At 35.8% G+C, this 17,033-nt stretch overlaps 1 protein-coding gene across 3 annotated transcripts in view; it reads right to left on the minus strand.

The window, feature by feature from the left end:
- rab6ba (RAB6B, member RAS oncogene family a) overlaps positions 1–17,033 on the minus strand; it is a 94,372-nt gene that overhangs the window by 27,470 nt on the left and 49,869 nt on the right. For all 3 annotated transcript variants that reach the window (XR_014538062.1, XR_014538063.1, XM_083570066.1), the window contains exons 3-5: positions 7,374–7,427; positions 6,067–6,172; positions 3,138–3,249 (exon numbers count right to left, since the gene is read on the minus strand). Coding sequence is in view for 1 of the 3 variants with exons in the window: in XM_083570066.1 (XP_083426192.1) it covers positions 3,138–3,249; positions 6,067–6,172; positions 7,374–7,427 (272 nt within the window). In the remaining 2 variants the exon portion in view is untranslated. The remainder of the gene's footprint in view (positions 1–3,137; positions 3,250–6,066; positions 6,173–7,373; positions 7,428–17,033) is intronic.

The raw sequence follows: 17,033 nt of genomic DNA on the forward strand, positions 1-17,033 counted from the left end.
GCTACAATCCATGAATTAAAAATATTAGGGATGGAGTATCAGGGATTTAATGTTGCATAAATATTATATACAACTTTTAGTTTAGTACATTAATACACATCTTATAACTTTTAAACTTTCATTAAATACACTGAATTTATCTGCTGTGTGGCTTATGAGTTAATGTAGTTGAAGCAGTCTAGCAATTCTTTTCAACAACATGGTGTTTCCACCCACAGAACTGCAATTTGCAGAAACTATTTTTTGCATGCTTCAATATGCAGCATTTAAACAACAGAGGTCTTTTTGCATGAATATTGTAATTTCTGAAACACCGGAAACAGCTGTCTACAACAAGGACCATACCACAGTCATTGTGATCACAGTTTTCCCAATGCAAATCTACCCAGAAAGCCTACTCAGAAATTATTTGCATGTTTACCTACTTTAAGGATAACAGTGCACATATAAATATAAAATAACATGACAGAGGACATTTACAGACAGAGCAAAACACAAAATTACAATTTCTGAAAATGGATAAAAAACTAGGAAACGAACTAACACTAGGACAGTACAGTCAAAGTGTGAATCCTGTCTGTCTCTTGCAATCACTATCCCATATACTGTAATGTGTACATTTGTGTTGTTGAAATTTATAGATGCCATAAAGAAAAAATTGTGCATTTTCAATCCAAACCGTAGTTTACATCAGGAAACAGTGAAATTGCACACTGCCATACTGACAACATCCCTAAACATTGTATGTGAATAATGTCAAAAGGACATGTTATTCTGATGGCAATGAGATGTTCATTGACACAAATACTTAATTTTTAAAGATAAACTAAGGATTTTAAGAAAAGTACAGGCTTGTGCCAGTAATCCACTGTGTTGTGCTGTTTGTACTGATTGTTTTGAGAAATGCACTTACTGGTTTTCAAATCGTAAGAATGCTTCGAAAAATGCTCCAGAGCAACTGAGAAAAACTTTACAACATGCAGCTGATGTTTTCTTATTACTAAATGTTTTTAAACTGTAGGTTTTCTTTGAAGAAAAAAAAAGAGCCCTAACGATTGTCACAGTAGATTTCTGAGGCATATGTGAGTTAAAACATGTCAGACTCGTTTGCCCCTGATCTTTCCTAATGTTCTGGATGATGGTAATGAATTCAGGTCCACTGCTCATTAGACTGTGGGAGTGCTCAGCATGAGCGTGAGTATGCTTAAGCACAGGGTACAGATGCTTTAGAACAGAAAGATAAGGACAGTTGATTAGTCATCTGGCTATCTCTCCTGAGACAAATCCTTTTTGCTCAATTCACACATCTTTCTCTCTTTGTTCCCTTGTTCCCTCTGGAGCTGAAGTCAGATTGAAAATCCTCGCTAAAAGTTGTCAATTAGAAGAAGATCAAATTTATCCTCATACCTTTACAATATCCTGCATATTGGAGTAAGTACTATATGATAGACAGGTTGCTGCAGATGCTCGAAATGCTGCACGCATCACTTGTAAACGCCATATAAAGGAAGAGTGCTACAACTACTTTACTGCACTGGCTGCCTGTTTCATTTATAATTTATTTGAAATCCTTTTATTGGTTTTCAAAGCTCTTACTGGCTTGGTTCCTTCATACATCCCAGAATGCCAAGCATACTATGCTGCTCCAAATCGAGTTTTAAGATTATCAACTACTTAGAGGTCATTCTATGCCTGAAGCTCGATTGCAAGGCTTACCCAGCATATCACAGTGCATCTTTATATTACAATCATTGTAATCCAACAAATTGGTTAAAACTCATTTGCTAATTGCTTTAATCTTTCAATGATCTTTTCCTATTTATTTCCTTTACACACTTTTTGTAGTGTAATTTAATTTTGTTACATTTAGGTTGCACTATTATGACACCTTAACTCTGGACTTGCACTGCACTGTGTCACTTTATATCACACCATACTGCACATGGACACTTTAAGGACAATCACAATAAATCATTTTAATTTGTACTGTCAATATCTGCCCTTCCCCTTCATATACATTTTTATACATAGTTTATACTTTTTCTTTATCTACTTTATTTTATTTTTTTATTTTTTTATATCCTTAAATTCTATTCCTTTGTACTTGAATGCTGGACAGTCGTATAAAGCATTTTACTGAATGTCGTACTCTGTATGTATGTGTATGTAATGAATAAAATTTTAATTTTAATTTGGTTAACAATGCTTTTAGTCACATAAAACCAGCCATGTGCATCTTTTTCGTACTGCTGCTTGTGCTACAACTCAGGACAGCAAAACAAAATCAGGGAAAAATGCTATGTGCCTCATCCACATCTATGAGCTCACAGACTACACAACCCCCACCAGGATGTACACATTCCTCAAAGCCAATAAGGACAAAACAGAACTACAAAGCTGGAAGCTCTCAGAATTTTTTTTTTTTTTTTTTTTTACCTACGTTCCTACTGTGTCTTCAATTCACCAACACTTATGCAATTGTATATGTGATGTGCAAAGTCATGCACTCTCTGAAAGTCTGCTTGGTATGGTTAAAGCTAAAAAACACTACAGCAAGTAGCTACATTCAAGTGTGCTTTTGACTGAGTACACTATATATTCCACATTTAGTCCCTATATACTATTATAATAACCTCCACTCTTCTGGGAAGATGTTCCACTAGATTAGGAGGGTGGTTGTAGAGATTTGTGCTTTTTTAAAGTCTGGTACTGATGAACGCTGAAGAGGCCTGGGGTGCAGTCAGCGCTCCAATTCATCCCAAAGGTGTCGAGGTCAGAGCTCGACAGCTGGCCACTCAATACTTTTCAGATAGATAGATAGATAGATAGATAGATAGATAGATAGATAGATAGATAGATAGATAGATAGATAGATAGATAGATAGATAGATAGATAGATAGATAGATAGATAGATAGATAGATAGATAGATAGATAGATAGATAGATAGATAGATAGATAGATAGATAGACAGACAGACAGACAGACAGACAGACAGACAGACAGACAGACAGACAGACAGATAGATATATACATAGATACATAGATAGATAGAATTTATCAGTTCAAGGAAAGGGAAAGCTATATTTGGTATCTTAGGACCCTGAGGCTTGCAGAATGGTGTGCAGTAGGACTGACCTCTTATCAGCCAGGTCTGTTTTATTGCCCACAAGCATGATAATGACATCACTTCCTCGCTCTGTTCTGACGTCATCAATCCATTTGGAGGTTTGCTGGAATGAATTCACATCTGAGAGGAAGACAGAGAGAGGGATATACATACAGACAGGGATGGAATATAAAATTTTAGTGGAAGCTTAAGCATATCTATAGCTTCTGGCACTGTTTTCTCTTAAAGTCTTTGTTCAAGTAAATTGTTGAATAAAATAGTACTCTAACTTCAGATTAAGATAATAATATGATACTTTGAATCTCATATAAAACAATTGTCTTTCTAAAATACAGTAAATATTCCTGGATTATTTATTATGCTGCTGTTTATTTCCTGCTTTTTAATATCTTACTTATGCCCTTTCTCCTTATAATATGCTACATACATTTATATAACAAGAAGCAGTGCAATCGGACCTTCATGTTGCCTCAGCTATATATACACACAAAGTCTGTGCATGGTTATGTCGACAACTCTCATTACTCATTAATGAAATTTGGAAATGATAAAGAAAACCAAAGATTTGAGAATTTTCAATAGCATTGTTCATTTAAAAGAATGAAATGATGAATGAAATGAAATGATGAAAATGAAATGACTCATTTCCATGATCCTACCATACAAAAAAATCCAGGCAATTATAGGTTACACAAAGCTGAAAAAAGTATCATTTCTCCTGAAAACTAGCATACCTGAAACATATTAGTTGCAGTTCAAAATTGGCATGAAAAGATGTTTCAAGAACATCTTCAATGCACTAAGGGCTGCTACGAAAAGATTAGATTAGCTTGTGACTCTGTAATATCAAGATCAAAGCCTGGATCTCATCTAAAAATGACATTAATGGCCTTGCTTCTGCTTCAAGGTCGAACTGACTGTGTTTCAGAATGCGTTGCTTATAAAAAAAAAAAAATTCTAAATTTGCTATTCATCTCCCCAGGGTAGTTCTATCACATTCCCCCTGTTCTTCTGTGGATACACTGCATTGTGGGATTTAAAGTCAATAAAGCTGTCATCTTTTTTTACGGGAAGGAATAAAATGAAGCAGGGTGTCTCTGGGGCTGGAATTCGACAATTACGCAAGTAAGGCTGAAGCACGGAAATTGGTGTAATGATATCCGAGATGAAATCATTACAGATCTACCCTGTGTAAATATGCGTGTGGTCTTATGTGGTTCATTTATGAATTTTAAATTTATATCCACATTTCTGTAAAGCTGCGTTGTCACAATGTCAACTGTCAAAAGCAATATACAAATAAAACTGCACTGAAAAGAAACAGTAGATCAATCAAGAGTGATTTAATCCTCTCTATATTATATTACACTGCTGTCATATCATGTGAAGTCTGTTTGTATAACTCATTTCATAGGAATTCTGCAACTGAACACCGGACCATACAAGTATGCATTATAACTGATCAAAACACCAAAATAATAGCTGAGATTTTTCTCCTCAAAAAAAAAAAAGGAGATGAGTCAGTTCGACATATTAATCTGGCCTGAGGCACACGTGTTTTGTACTCTCCTCTATTAACTGACAGGAAGTGTGGGCACATCTCGCTTTTTATCAAGGTAAAAGCAGAATCTTTTGAGTTCATAATGTGAAATAAAATCCATGCATGTACAGTATGTTTGATTTAGCTTACATTAGACGAGTACCGTAATTTCCGGACTATTAAGCGCACCCAAATATAAGCCGCACCCACTGAATTTTACAAAGATTTTTATTTTGAACATAAATACGCCGCACCTGTCTATATGCCGCAGGTGTCTACACTGAAACTAATGAACTTTACACAGGCTTTAATGAAAGACAGTGTCTGTTACACGGCTTGTATCTAAACAGTAGCCTACCAAGAAATTCATTGTTCACTGTCTTCCTCCTTCCTTTCACAACAATTTCTCTCGAAAGTTTTTCTTTTGGCATCGTCGTGCGTTTAAAAATCACCATCGGTGAAGCTTTTTTCTTGATGCCGTGCAGCTCAGAACACAGGTGAAGTGCGTTTTTTTCATGCCCGGTTGTTTTCAGCGTGACGAATGATTCGCATTTCCTGTTGCCAGAGTGAAAAAAGTAGCGGCTTATAGTCCGTAAAATACGGTATATGCAGTGGTTGTTGATTTTTTTCTTTTTAGAAAATGTGTTCTTTCTTGGTTAAAAAGGTTTGGCTGAAAATGGTTCTGAAAAATGCAACTTCAGGTTTTAACAGAAAGAGACAATAAAGTATTGAATCACTTTCTAAATAGCATCCCCGATCGGATTATTTGTAAAGTATTTAAGTTGACATTTTGTTGTAGGCTTATTTAAAGAGTTTAGTTTTAACAGAAAGAGTACTGAACGGAATAGGCTTACAACAAAATGTCAGATCAAACGCTTTACAAATAATGCGAATGGTGATGCTATTTAAAAAGTTATTTAATACACTACTACATTTTTCCCCTTTGCTGACACATTTATACACTCTGAGAACCTAAAACAGTGGAAATGTTTAACCTCTGTATGTTAAATAGTTTATTGAGGTGTATTTTTTGCACAAGCCTAGACCACTTATATGTGTTATTAATACTTTAAATATTTTAAAGTATGCCATATTAAGAATTATAAATGAACACTGTTTTTCCTCGATATATTGTATGGCAAATATAGCAATAAATCACTCTAACACAATTCATGCTTCAGATTTTTATTATATAATTTTGGATATTGCGTTGTTGTGATTTTGTTGTTGTGATTTTTTTTTGGTTCAAATGATTGCATTTAATGCTATTAATTTCATGCCTTCATAAAGTGTTCTTTGTTGTCTATATTCTCCACAAATTAATCATTAGCACTATTCACATTCATTAGCACACAAACTATAGGTGTATGTACTGTGTGTGCCTATAAAACACTTACTTGTGATATCGTACACCACCACAGCCACAGTGGAGTCTCGTATGTAGCTGGGAATGAGGCTCCTAAAGCGCTCCTGTCCTGCCGTGTCCCACAACTGCAACCGCACCTGCAGGGGAGGACACACAGTCAGAGATGACTCAATTCCAAACACACACACACACACACACACACACACACACACACACACACACACACACACAAACCACAGAAAGGAATATACATTTCAGTTCCAGGTCAATGTTTTAAAGGATTTTAGGATTCAGTCTATTTTTCTGCAAGAAACACAGCATGGAGTGGTTTTATGGTGCTGCAGATAGAAAAGCTGTGCCTTCTCCTAGGTTTCTGTTCAATTTGTAATTTTTGTATTCCTTCAAAATAACTGCCATTATTAGTTACACATTATTGCAGTCCCTGCATTTCTTTTGAACAGTGCATTCAAGGCCAAATAATATGTGACATGATCATTAAAATGCAGATTGATTTGACTGATCATTAGTTAGAATTATAATATATATGATAGAGATTATAATAAATTATAATACAATAATACAATGTCCAGAAGTGTTTTATTATTCTTATTTCTACTACAATTTGTCAGGCATCATATAGATTTTACATACACTATTTGGACAAAAGTGTTGGGACACTGGGTTGATTTACACTTGGCACACAGTATTTTCATGGGTTAGAGTGAAAGATCTTGCGTGGCCTACTATAGAGCTCTGACCCTCAACACCTTTGGAATAAACTACATCAGTACCTGATTTTTCTAAAAACCCTTGTGGCTAAATGAGCACAAATCTTCACAAGCACACTCTAAAATCTAGTGAAACATCTTCCCAGAGGAGCAGTGGCTATTAAAACAGCAAATGGGGACTAAATGTGGAATGGAATGTCAAAAGCACAAATCAAATCTTATGGTCAGGTGGCCACAAACTTTTGTCCATATAATGTATTAAAAAATGTCATATGTTTCCATTTATAGCTACATTTAATGTTGGGGAATGTTTACAAAAGAAACACCAGCGTCCCTATTTTCCTCAAAAATGCTCGTAAAAACACTCATTAAAATAATAACCTTGAAGAAAACCTCCACATTTTATTTCTGGAGCATCTGCTATGCAAGTACCTATGCAGGTTATTACTATAGAAACAAAAAGCCCATGAATATCAACCTGTGACTAAGCTGCTTTTAAAGAAAATGAATCAACACCTGCTGACCAATCAGAGTCAACCAATCAACATCACAACATCACTATCTGATAGAAATGGAAACCTCACAAGCACTCAAAACATAAGAGTCTTACCGTTCTGTCCTCCAGGTACATGGTTTTTGACAGGAAGTCTATTCCAATCGTCGCCTAGAAGGTTGCAAGACACAAAAAGACACTTGTTAACGAGACCGATCATATCGCTCATGTCGTTTAAGGACCGTGCACAAATTATAAAGCCAGATGTTGAGACACTTTTACCAGTGTACGACACACATTAGGGAGCAGTTCATTATGTCATTATGGGTTTGTAGGAATATACAATGACAGCCATAACCTCTCATCTGTCATTATAATGAGGGGTATAATCAGGTTTATAGACAGCCTCAAAAAAGTCTCAGGTTATTTGACATGATCAATTTGTACCATTTTACACATTCAATACATACCCATCTACAATACAATGATGGTTTATAATAGCTTCTTAATAATGATATATGCAAAATGACATTAAAGCAGAAGCAAACACAAGCAATCAAACATACAAAAAAATCTCTACAAACAAGGCATAAATGTATTTTTATATGTCCGTGAGAGTCTGTGTAAGTCTGACAATGATTAATGAGATGTGTTATCTATATAATATATGACACCGATGCTGTGCACCTAATGGATGGAACAGAACTTTTCCAGATTTTCTGTGGCCAGATCCCATAAAATGTAGTAAGATAGTCATTGTTGCCAAGCCTTTCATGTTGCTATGGATACACACGCACCTTTACTGGCACCAACATATATGTGCTATTATGCATATTATAGTATGCAAACCAAAGACCACCATAATGGTGGATTAGGAAGTCAAACAGTTGACAGAGTAAAGAAAAAGGGAACGCAAATCTATCCAGAGGTTTGGTGCAGTCTCATTACTCTTTTTTACAGACCTTTGACTAGATTTAACATTTTGTCTCAGACATAGCAGAATGCCTCGATGTTGCAAAAAATATTAATCCTACAAAGGATATTTAGGGCCCATTTTAAGTCCAGCCTTGTCACACAACTCGTTGCATGTCCAGCTGATACAACCGGCCTCTGAATTTTATTTGTGAATCACATTGTTCATTGGAAGACATATACAAGTAGGCTGTAGCATTTGTGATTAAATACTTCTTGTTCTGGCGATACAAAATAACTAAAAGCATTTTTAGCAATATTGCAAACTAAGCTCATTATCATCCATAGCGTATACATGACTATAATACACCAGACATCATAAAATCTGTGCACAATTCATCCATGTGTACAAACAGTTTTTCACAGTATATATATATATATATATATATATATATATATATATATATATATATATATATATATATATATATATATATATATATATATATAGTATTGTTCAAGAATGAAAGGGAAAGTTTATAGGACTGTGGTGAGACCTGCGATGTTGTATGGATTAGAGACAGTGGCATTGAGTAAAAGACAGGAGGTGGAGCTGGAGGTAGCAGAGCTGAAAATGTTAAGGTTTTTGTTGGGAGTAACGAGGATGGACAAGATTAGAAATGAGTTTATTAGAGGGACAGCACATGTAGGATGTTTTGGTGACAAGGTGAGGGAGGCGACATGAATTATATTGGTAGAAAAATGCTGAAGATGAAGCCACCAGGTAGGAGGAAAAGAGGAAGGCCAAGGAAGAGGTTCATGGACGTGGTGAGGGAAGACATGCAGGTAGTTGGTGTGAAAGAGGCAGATGTAGAGGACAGGGTGGTATGGAGACGGATGATCCGCTGTGGCGACCCCTAATGGGAGCAGCCGAAAGAAGAAGAAGAAGAAGAAGATATAGTATTGTTCAAAATAATAGCAGTACAATGTGACTAACCAGAACAATCCAGGTTTTTAGTATATTTTTTATTGCTACATTGCAAACAAGTTACCAGTTGGTGCAGTAGATTCTCAGAAAACAAACAAGACCCAGCATTCATGATATGCATGCTCTTAAGGCTGTGCAATTGGGCAATTAGTTGAAAGGGGTGTGTTAAAAAAAAATAGCAGTGTATGCCGTTGACTGTACAAACTCAAAACTATTTTGTACAAACATTTTTGTTTCTAGGATTTAGCAATCCTTTGAATCACTAAACTAATATTTAGTTGTATGACCACAGTTTTTTAAAACTGCTTCACATCTGTGTGGCATGGAGTCAACCAACTTGTGGCAACTCTCAGCTGTTATTCCACTCCATGATTCTTTAACAACATTCCACAATTCATTTACATTTCTTGGTTTTGCTTCAGAAACAGCATTTTTGATATCACCCCACAAATTCTCGATTGGATTAAGGTCCGGGGATTGGGTTGGCCACTCCATAACATTAATTTTGTTGGTTTGGAACCAAGACTTTGCTCGTTTACTAGTGTGTTTGGGGTCATTGTCTTGTTGAAACAACCATTTCAAGGGCATGTCCTCTTCAGCATAAGGCAACATGACCTCAAGTATTTTGACATATGCAAACTGATCCATGATCCCTGGTATGCGATAAATAGGCCCAACACCATAGTAAGAGAAACATGCCCATATCATGATGCTTGCACCACCATGCTTCACTGTCTTCACTGTGTACTGTGGCTTGAATTCAGAGTTTGGGGGTCATCTCACAAACTGTCTGTGGCCCTTGGACCCATCAGTCCACAAAATGTTCCTCCATTTCTCTTTAGGCCAGTTGATGTGTTATTTGGCAAATTGTAACCTCTTCTGCACATGCCTCTTTTTTTAACAGAAGGACTTTGCGGGGGATTCTTGAAAATAGATTAGCTTCACACAGACGTCTTCTAACTGTCACAGTACTTACAGGTAACTCCAGACTGTCTTTGATCATCCTGGAGCTGATCATTGGCTGAGCCTTTGCCATTCTGGTTATTCTTCGATCCATTTTGGTGGTTGTCTTCTGTTTTCTTTCACGTCTCTCTGGTTTTGCTCTCCATTTTAAGGCATTGGAGATCATTTTAGCTGAACAGCCTATAATTGTTTGCACCTCTTTATAGGTTTTCCCCTCTCCAATCAACTTTTTAATCAAAGTACGCTGTTCTTCTGAACAATGTCTTGAACGACCCATTTCCCTCAGGCTTTCAAATGCATGTTCAACAAGCGCTGGCTTCATCCATAAATAGGGGCCACCTGATTCACACCTGTTTTTTCACAAAATTAATGACCTCAGTGATTGAATGCCACACTGCTATTTTTTGGAACACACCCCTTTCAACTAATTGCCCAATTGCACAGCCTTACGAGCGTGCATATCATGAATGCTGGGTCTTGTTTGTTTTCTGAGAATCTGCACCTGCTGGTAACTAGGTTTGCCACGTAGCAATAACAAATATACTAAAAACCTGGATTATTCTGGTTAGTCACATTGTACTGCTATTATTTTAAACAATACTCTATATATATATATATATATATATATATATATATATATATATATATATATATATATATATATATATATATATATATATACACACACTGTGAAAAACAGTTTGTACACATGGATGAATTGTGCACAGATTTTATGTTGTCTGTTCGAACATATGAAAACACTTTGTAAAACTATCTGCATTTTGTGTCTGCAAGCAAACACAAAATGCAGATAGTTTTACAGAGTTTTTTCATATGTTTGAACAAAACATTTCTACCAGGAATTAAAGCGGCTTAGTGGAAAAAAAAAGAGGTGTGGAAGAGGCCTGGTGCTGATCGACTGCCTCGGGTACATATGTTGCGACGGATCAATGCAGTAGGCTGATCAGCAATGTAATCCCTGACAGCAGATAAGCCAAGAGCTCGCCCTGTTCTGTCTGTTGGGCCTGATACAACACAAAAGCGCTGATAAACAGAACAAGACAAGGACAAACTGCTGCACTAAATGGCTGTGTTGTAGGCAGGTGTACTTCATTTACTCAGAATACATGTCAAATATGTTAATGAATGACATGTAGTGCTTATAGATTGATACTATATAACTATTGATTAATATCTATATCACAGGAACAGCAAAGGGTTTGTGGATATATAAGTTGAGGGCTATCACCAGCTCTCACCTTTCAGTCATGGGATTCCACTAAAGGATATGACACATTTTAAATATTATAAAACTTGAATATATTACTTTCATAAATGTAATGAAACAGCAGCTTTGTTGTTAAAAATTGCAAACATTTAACAGATATTTTTGAAAATTAAACATAAATTACTAGCTTTAATTTGTTATAAAAAAAAATGTAAATAAGACAACATAATATACACAACATACACAAAGAATAATGACAATAATGACAAAAAATAATTATGACAAACATTTATTATGATATTGATATAATAATATATTTCCCACTCCTAGATTGCAATATGGGTCTGGGTATAACCCGCATCATGCAGAGCAAGAATTAGCAAGTCTTTGAAATAAATAATGAATGTGTGCTATTAAGTCTCTGCATGCCTTGTTTTTAAATCACTTGTTAAACTAAATAATATCATAACGCAATTTCTATTGTGCTAAATACTTCAGACATAAAATTCAAATGTACTAATCAACATACACCAATAAATTATTTTATGTATTTATATAAAAGAAACCGTAAAAAAACAAAGAAGTTGTGCTATATCTTAGTAGCTATGGAGTTAAATATAGAATCCAGCACAGCAAGAGAGGTGCTCACACAGATGTATCTAGAACAAATTATTCATACTCGTCTAAATAATTAAGTAGCCCAGATGCTTGGTCTAAGTCCCATACAGTGCTGTTTCCTTTTTACACCTTCAAAGCATCACAGGACAGGAAATGAGAAAAGAGGTCCTAAAGGAGCAGGAGGGAAAATGACTTCCTGACACAGCTAATACTCATCAAGGGTAGTCTTACCTGCCACAGCATTTTATGTAATGTGTATACATCACAGTGTGTATCTATTGGTAAAAAAAAAAAGAGCTTAAAAGAGCTAAATGCGTAACTCACATTTTGGCAATTTCAGATAGAAATGTGGCACCTGAATATTGACCTGTAAAGTGTCTTATTGCCTGCACAGGATTAGATTAAATGTGCTGGTCATGTGATCTTTTAGAACAAACACATGACAAAGACAAATATAATCAAATGTGTGGCATGGAAAATAATCAACTTTACCACCTCATCTTTAATAACTGTCTTATAGCAGAATATCATGTAGAAGTGGTTTACTCTTCTATACCACAGCAATGAGCTTTAACAGCTTTAACAATTTAGATTGAACACTTTTACTTATTATTGAATATACGGTATATATTTTTTTGCTTGTATGTTTTAATACTTCTTTCTTTCGGCTTCTCCCATTAGGGGTCGCCACAGCGGATCATCCGCATGTTTGATTTGGCACGTTTTTACGCTGGATGCCCTTCCTAACGCAACCCTCCCCATTTATCCGGGCTTGGGACCGGAGCTGAGAGTTCACTGGCTTGTGCAACCCTAATGGCTGGGGTTGGTTTCCTGACCGGGGAACGAACCCGGGCCACAGCAGTGAGAGCGCCGCATCCTAACCACTAGACCACCAGGGAACCTGTATGTTTTAATACTTCTATGATTATATTGTTCACTAAGTTCATAGCCTAAAATTATGATTATTATTGATATTATTACTATTTAATATTTTCCATATTATATAATATTTTCACCCTAGTGATCTTCATTGCTCAGGCTTAAGAAATACCAACGATGCCTTTGTTTTCATAAAATATAATTTTAAACAGAAATGTATACAGCTCAAAAGATAAATCAAATGGCACACAGCTAAGCTTGTGAAAATAGCAATTAAATAAAAAATAAAATAATAATTTTTTTCCATAAAACAGTCATCTTAACATATTACACAGGCAAACGGTATCTGTTTATCTGTGTAGCCAAAGCCCTTAAAATGCTGCAATATTACACTCTGTAGTAACGAAACTCAAAAGAACAGAAACACTGCTTTTCATATGATACAAGTATTAAGTCTTCCGAACAAAATTTAACATGAAAAAAGCCATGTAACAGGACAAAAGTGTTTAATTAAACAGTATTGATTAGAAGACAGCAGCTCAATAAAGCAATAATAAAGAAGGATGACATCATGCTGAAGAACAAACACTCAATCTGTGGCATGTATGGGTTTTTTATTCTGTAGGTGGTAGAGGAAGGTGTTGATCGATGAATTAAATGTGATGGCATTTTACACACATTTCACCCATGCTGCTGTCCATAACAGCAGGTAAGCCTTGGGAAAATTCCTACTGACTAGTTCATAGATTTGGGAAAAGGTCTGCAATGATTCCATGCCGTGTTAAAGAATATACTACACTTCCCTCTAACAATATGTCAATACATGTTGGTAGGTAGTCTGTTTTACTCTAAACTCTCTCTAGAACAAAATATGTGTGGATGGTATGAACTCAACTGGTATCCCATCCAGGGTGAATTCCTGCCTTACACCTAGTGTTACTGTGAAAGGCTCCGGATCCACCACGACCGTGACCAGGAAAATGTGCTTACTGAAAATGGTTGAATCTGTCATTCAGCATCATGGTAGCTGCACCATCGACCTTTGGAATGAAATGGCCTTCATATCTCACCTACATCCATACCTAAATTTACTAACAGTTTATTTTGACAGCTATAAATGTGGAATTGGATGCTCAAAAAGCACATACCAATCTTATGATAAAGTGTCCACAGAATTTTTTCCATATAGTGTACACAATGATAATAATGTAGACTTATCATTTGACAGGCTGTAGACAGGAATATGTAGGACAGTAAAGAGCAATGGATGGCTTAAAAAAATATAGCTATAGCAGGCCATATTTTTTACATTTCAAACACACCCAGTTTTTGTTATTGGTTTGTTCACTTATTGTGTTCACCTGTATTATGCTTCCCTTAATAATTTGTGGTTTAAAAGTTTTGTCATGTATTTGGTTGCTTTGTATTTGCCTGTTGTATTTCAGCTGTACTTTGCATTAGGGTTATACTTAGCTTGACTCTGACCTGCCCTCCAGTGGACAAAGCTTTAATTCTCCAGATAAACAAAATGTACACAAGGGGAGTATGTGAATACTTACATAGCTGCCGTATTCACATAGGCATGTATAATCACAGGTTATGTATCTTTGGCCTTAATGGTTAAAAGTTCATCGATAAAGACTAGAAGGTTGTGAGGTCAAATTCCAGGACTCTCAGAGAAATGACCTTAGACCTTTTAAAGCACCCTTAACCTTCAATTACTCAGATATAAGCTTGGATTAGATAGATTCTGCTTCAAATGTAATTTTATTTGGATAAAAGTGCCTTGCAACTTAATAAATGTGAACCTTTGAGGGTTGTAAGATCTGATCAACAGCCCCTCATCTGATTACAGTCCGCTCTTTGCAACTCTTTTCTCAGTATCCTGCAGGCAGCCGAACCACTTCAGATGCATGCTCAAGAGTCAATAATCAAGAAACTTTCATTGCCATTTCAACCATATAGCTGATGCAGTACACAGTGAAATAAGACAAGGTTTCTCTGGAACCCTGGTGCTACATAAAACAACACAGAGCTACTTCACACAATATAGATCTACATACAGAACTCAGAGTTAAGGACTAAAGTAAGTTGATGTTTTTGGAACATTTGGGAGATTCCTTGCCTCTAAACACCTCGACAGTTGTTTGCAAAACCACTGTTTTCTCTAGCCACCACTCCTTCTTCCTTCATCTCACCTCCCCACATCTTTCCCGCTTTATATTCGCTACTCATTTCATTTTACAGGTTTTTTTTAGCCTATTGTTTTTAAATTACGCCAGGAACAGATGTCTGAAGCAGAGGGACAATGTGAAAAAGACTTCATATTCCCATAGCTCATCGAGAGAGGTAAAGCAATAAAGCCTGTGTCAATGCCATTTTTCAGAATGACAGTTGAGTGAAAGAAAAAGCAGCACATGTTTAATACAGCCACTCCTGTTCACTGCTCACTAATTAACAGCCAGCAGTCTCTGGAGGCCGGGCAGAGAGAGAGAAGGGCTCGCTAAGAGCTACCAAAGTGTTACGCCTCACAAAGCCGAGCAGCAGGGTACACACTCGCATCATAACTCCAGGCCTTAGAAAAAGGTCCTGTTTAAAACACACATACAGACAAAAACACACACACACACTCAAACCTCAAACCAGACATAATAAAAAATGCCAATGGTTTTTATATCAGAATCTCACATTTAAAACAATTATTTAAATATTATTGGTTTATATCAGAATCCTACATTTAAGCACAGTGATAAAAATAAAATGGAAACGAAAGGATATGCTCTAAATCACCATTTAAATCTGACAAATCTCTCATATGCAAATGAATTGGGTCTCATATCACAGATCAAAATGAATTACAATCTGACAAATAGGATTACACCAGGACATTTTAAGGTCGATATTTATGCTATTATTTGGCAGTACATTAAAAAGTTATAGTCTTGTGAAAGCTTGGGTAGTTTTTAGTTAAATATATGAATTTTATTTCCAGAAAAACATCACATCCCCATCTGTTCAGTGTTCCCTCATAAGCTATAAACTCCAAAAGACTATAAAACCTGAATTCCATTTCAAGAATGGGAACCTTATAAAATAACAGGCAATATGAACAGAATATCTTCCTGTCTACAATAATTACAATTTATTGCGTATCAAGGCAGTGGCATTACAGAATTCTATAATATATTATTACTAAAATATATATTAAATTTATTATAATAATAAATTTCAACATTAAAATTAAGTTTTCTCAGTCTATACCAATCCAACCACAGATAGATGTGCGCTCTATACAAAAATCTCCCCCTACTCACAGCTATCAGAAAGATGTCAGAATTTTTCATTTAATCAGATGTAACACCTGGCCGCATTATGCAACTTGTATCGGAAGTAAAGTGGAATCCCACAGGACCAAATAAAAAGCAAAGTGGGTGGTTTTCACTCCCCTGATTTTAGTAGATTACAAGACAAATAAAAGCCACTTTCATTATAATGACAGGATACTGGGTGCTTTAGAGGCAGTGGGTGACATGATTACGTTGCTCATCCTTAGTGCTTTATCTTATTTAGGGTCACTATGGTTTAAAGAACCATATATATATATATATATATATATATATATATATATATATATATATATATATATATATAATTTATACATAAATACATATCTGAGAATCCAATCCAAGAAATTAAAGAATGTCCTCTCTGGGTTAATAAGAGAATGGAAAATAGTTAAGACATTGGAATTGGACATTTGAATGTTTAAATCTCAGTCCCACCAAGCTGCTACTGATTGGCCCCTTGAGCAAGGCACTTAACTCTTAACTGCTCACTTGTATAAACGAGATAACTCTGGATAAGGGAGTCTTCCACTTGGTCATTTAAATCAAAGCAATACCAGCCAATCATGGGTGCTGGAGTTATGTGGAAGCAATGTCCTCTGGGTGTGTTGTGCTCTTCTGTTCAGCAGATGCACAAAAAGATGCAATGATTGATCTAGTGCTGCAGATGTGTAGCATGTGGTAGCCTTCATCCTCCCTAGTTGTAGTACAGTCCCTGTTTTCACATAGTAGTTTACCTGCATATTGATTAAATAAAAGGGACTTCTGAAATATCAAGATAAAGGATAAAATGTTGGGCTATGTGAATATTATTGTGATACTGATATATTTAGAGATTCCATGTT

This window comes from Silurus aristotelis, assembly GCF_946808225.1.
Source record: "Silurus aristotelis genome assembly, chromosome: 2".
Taxonomy (NCBI): Eukaryota; Metazoa; Chordata; class Actinopteri; order Siluriformes; family Siluridae; genus Silurus; species Silurus aristotelis.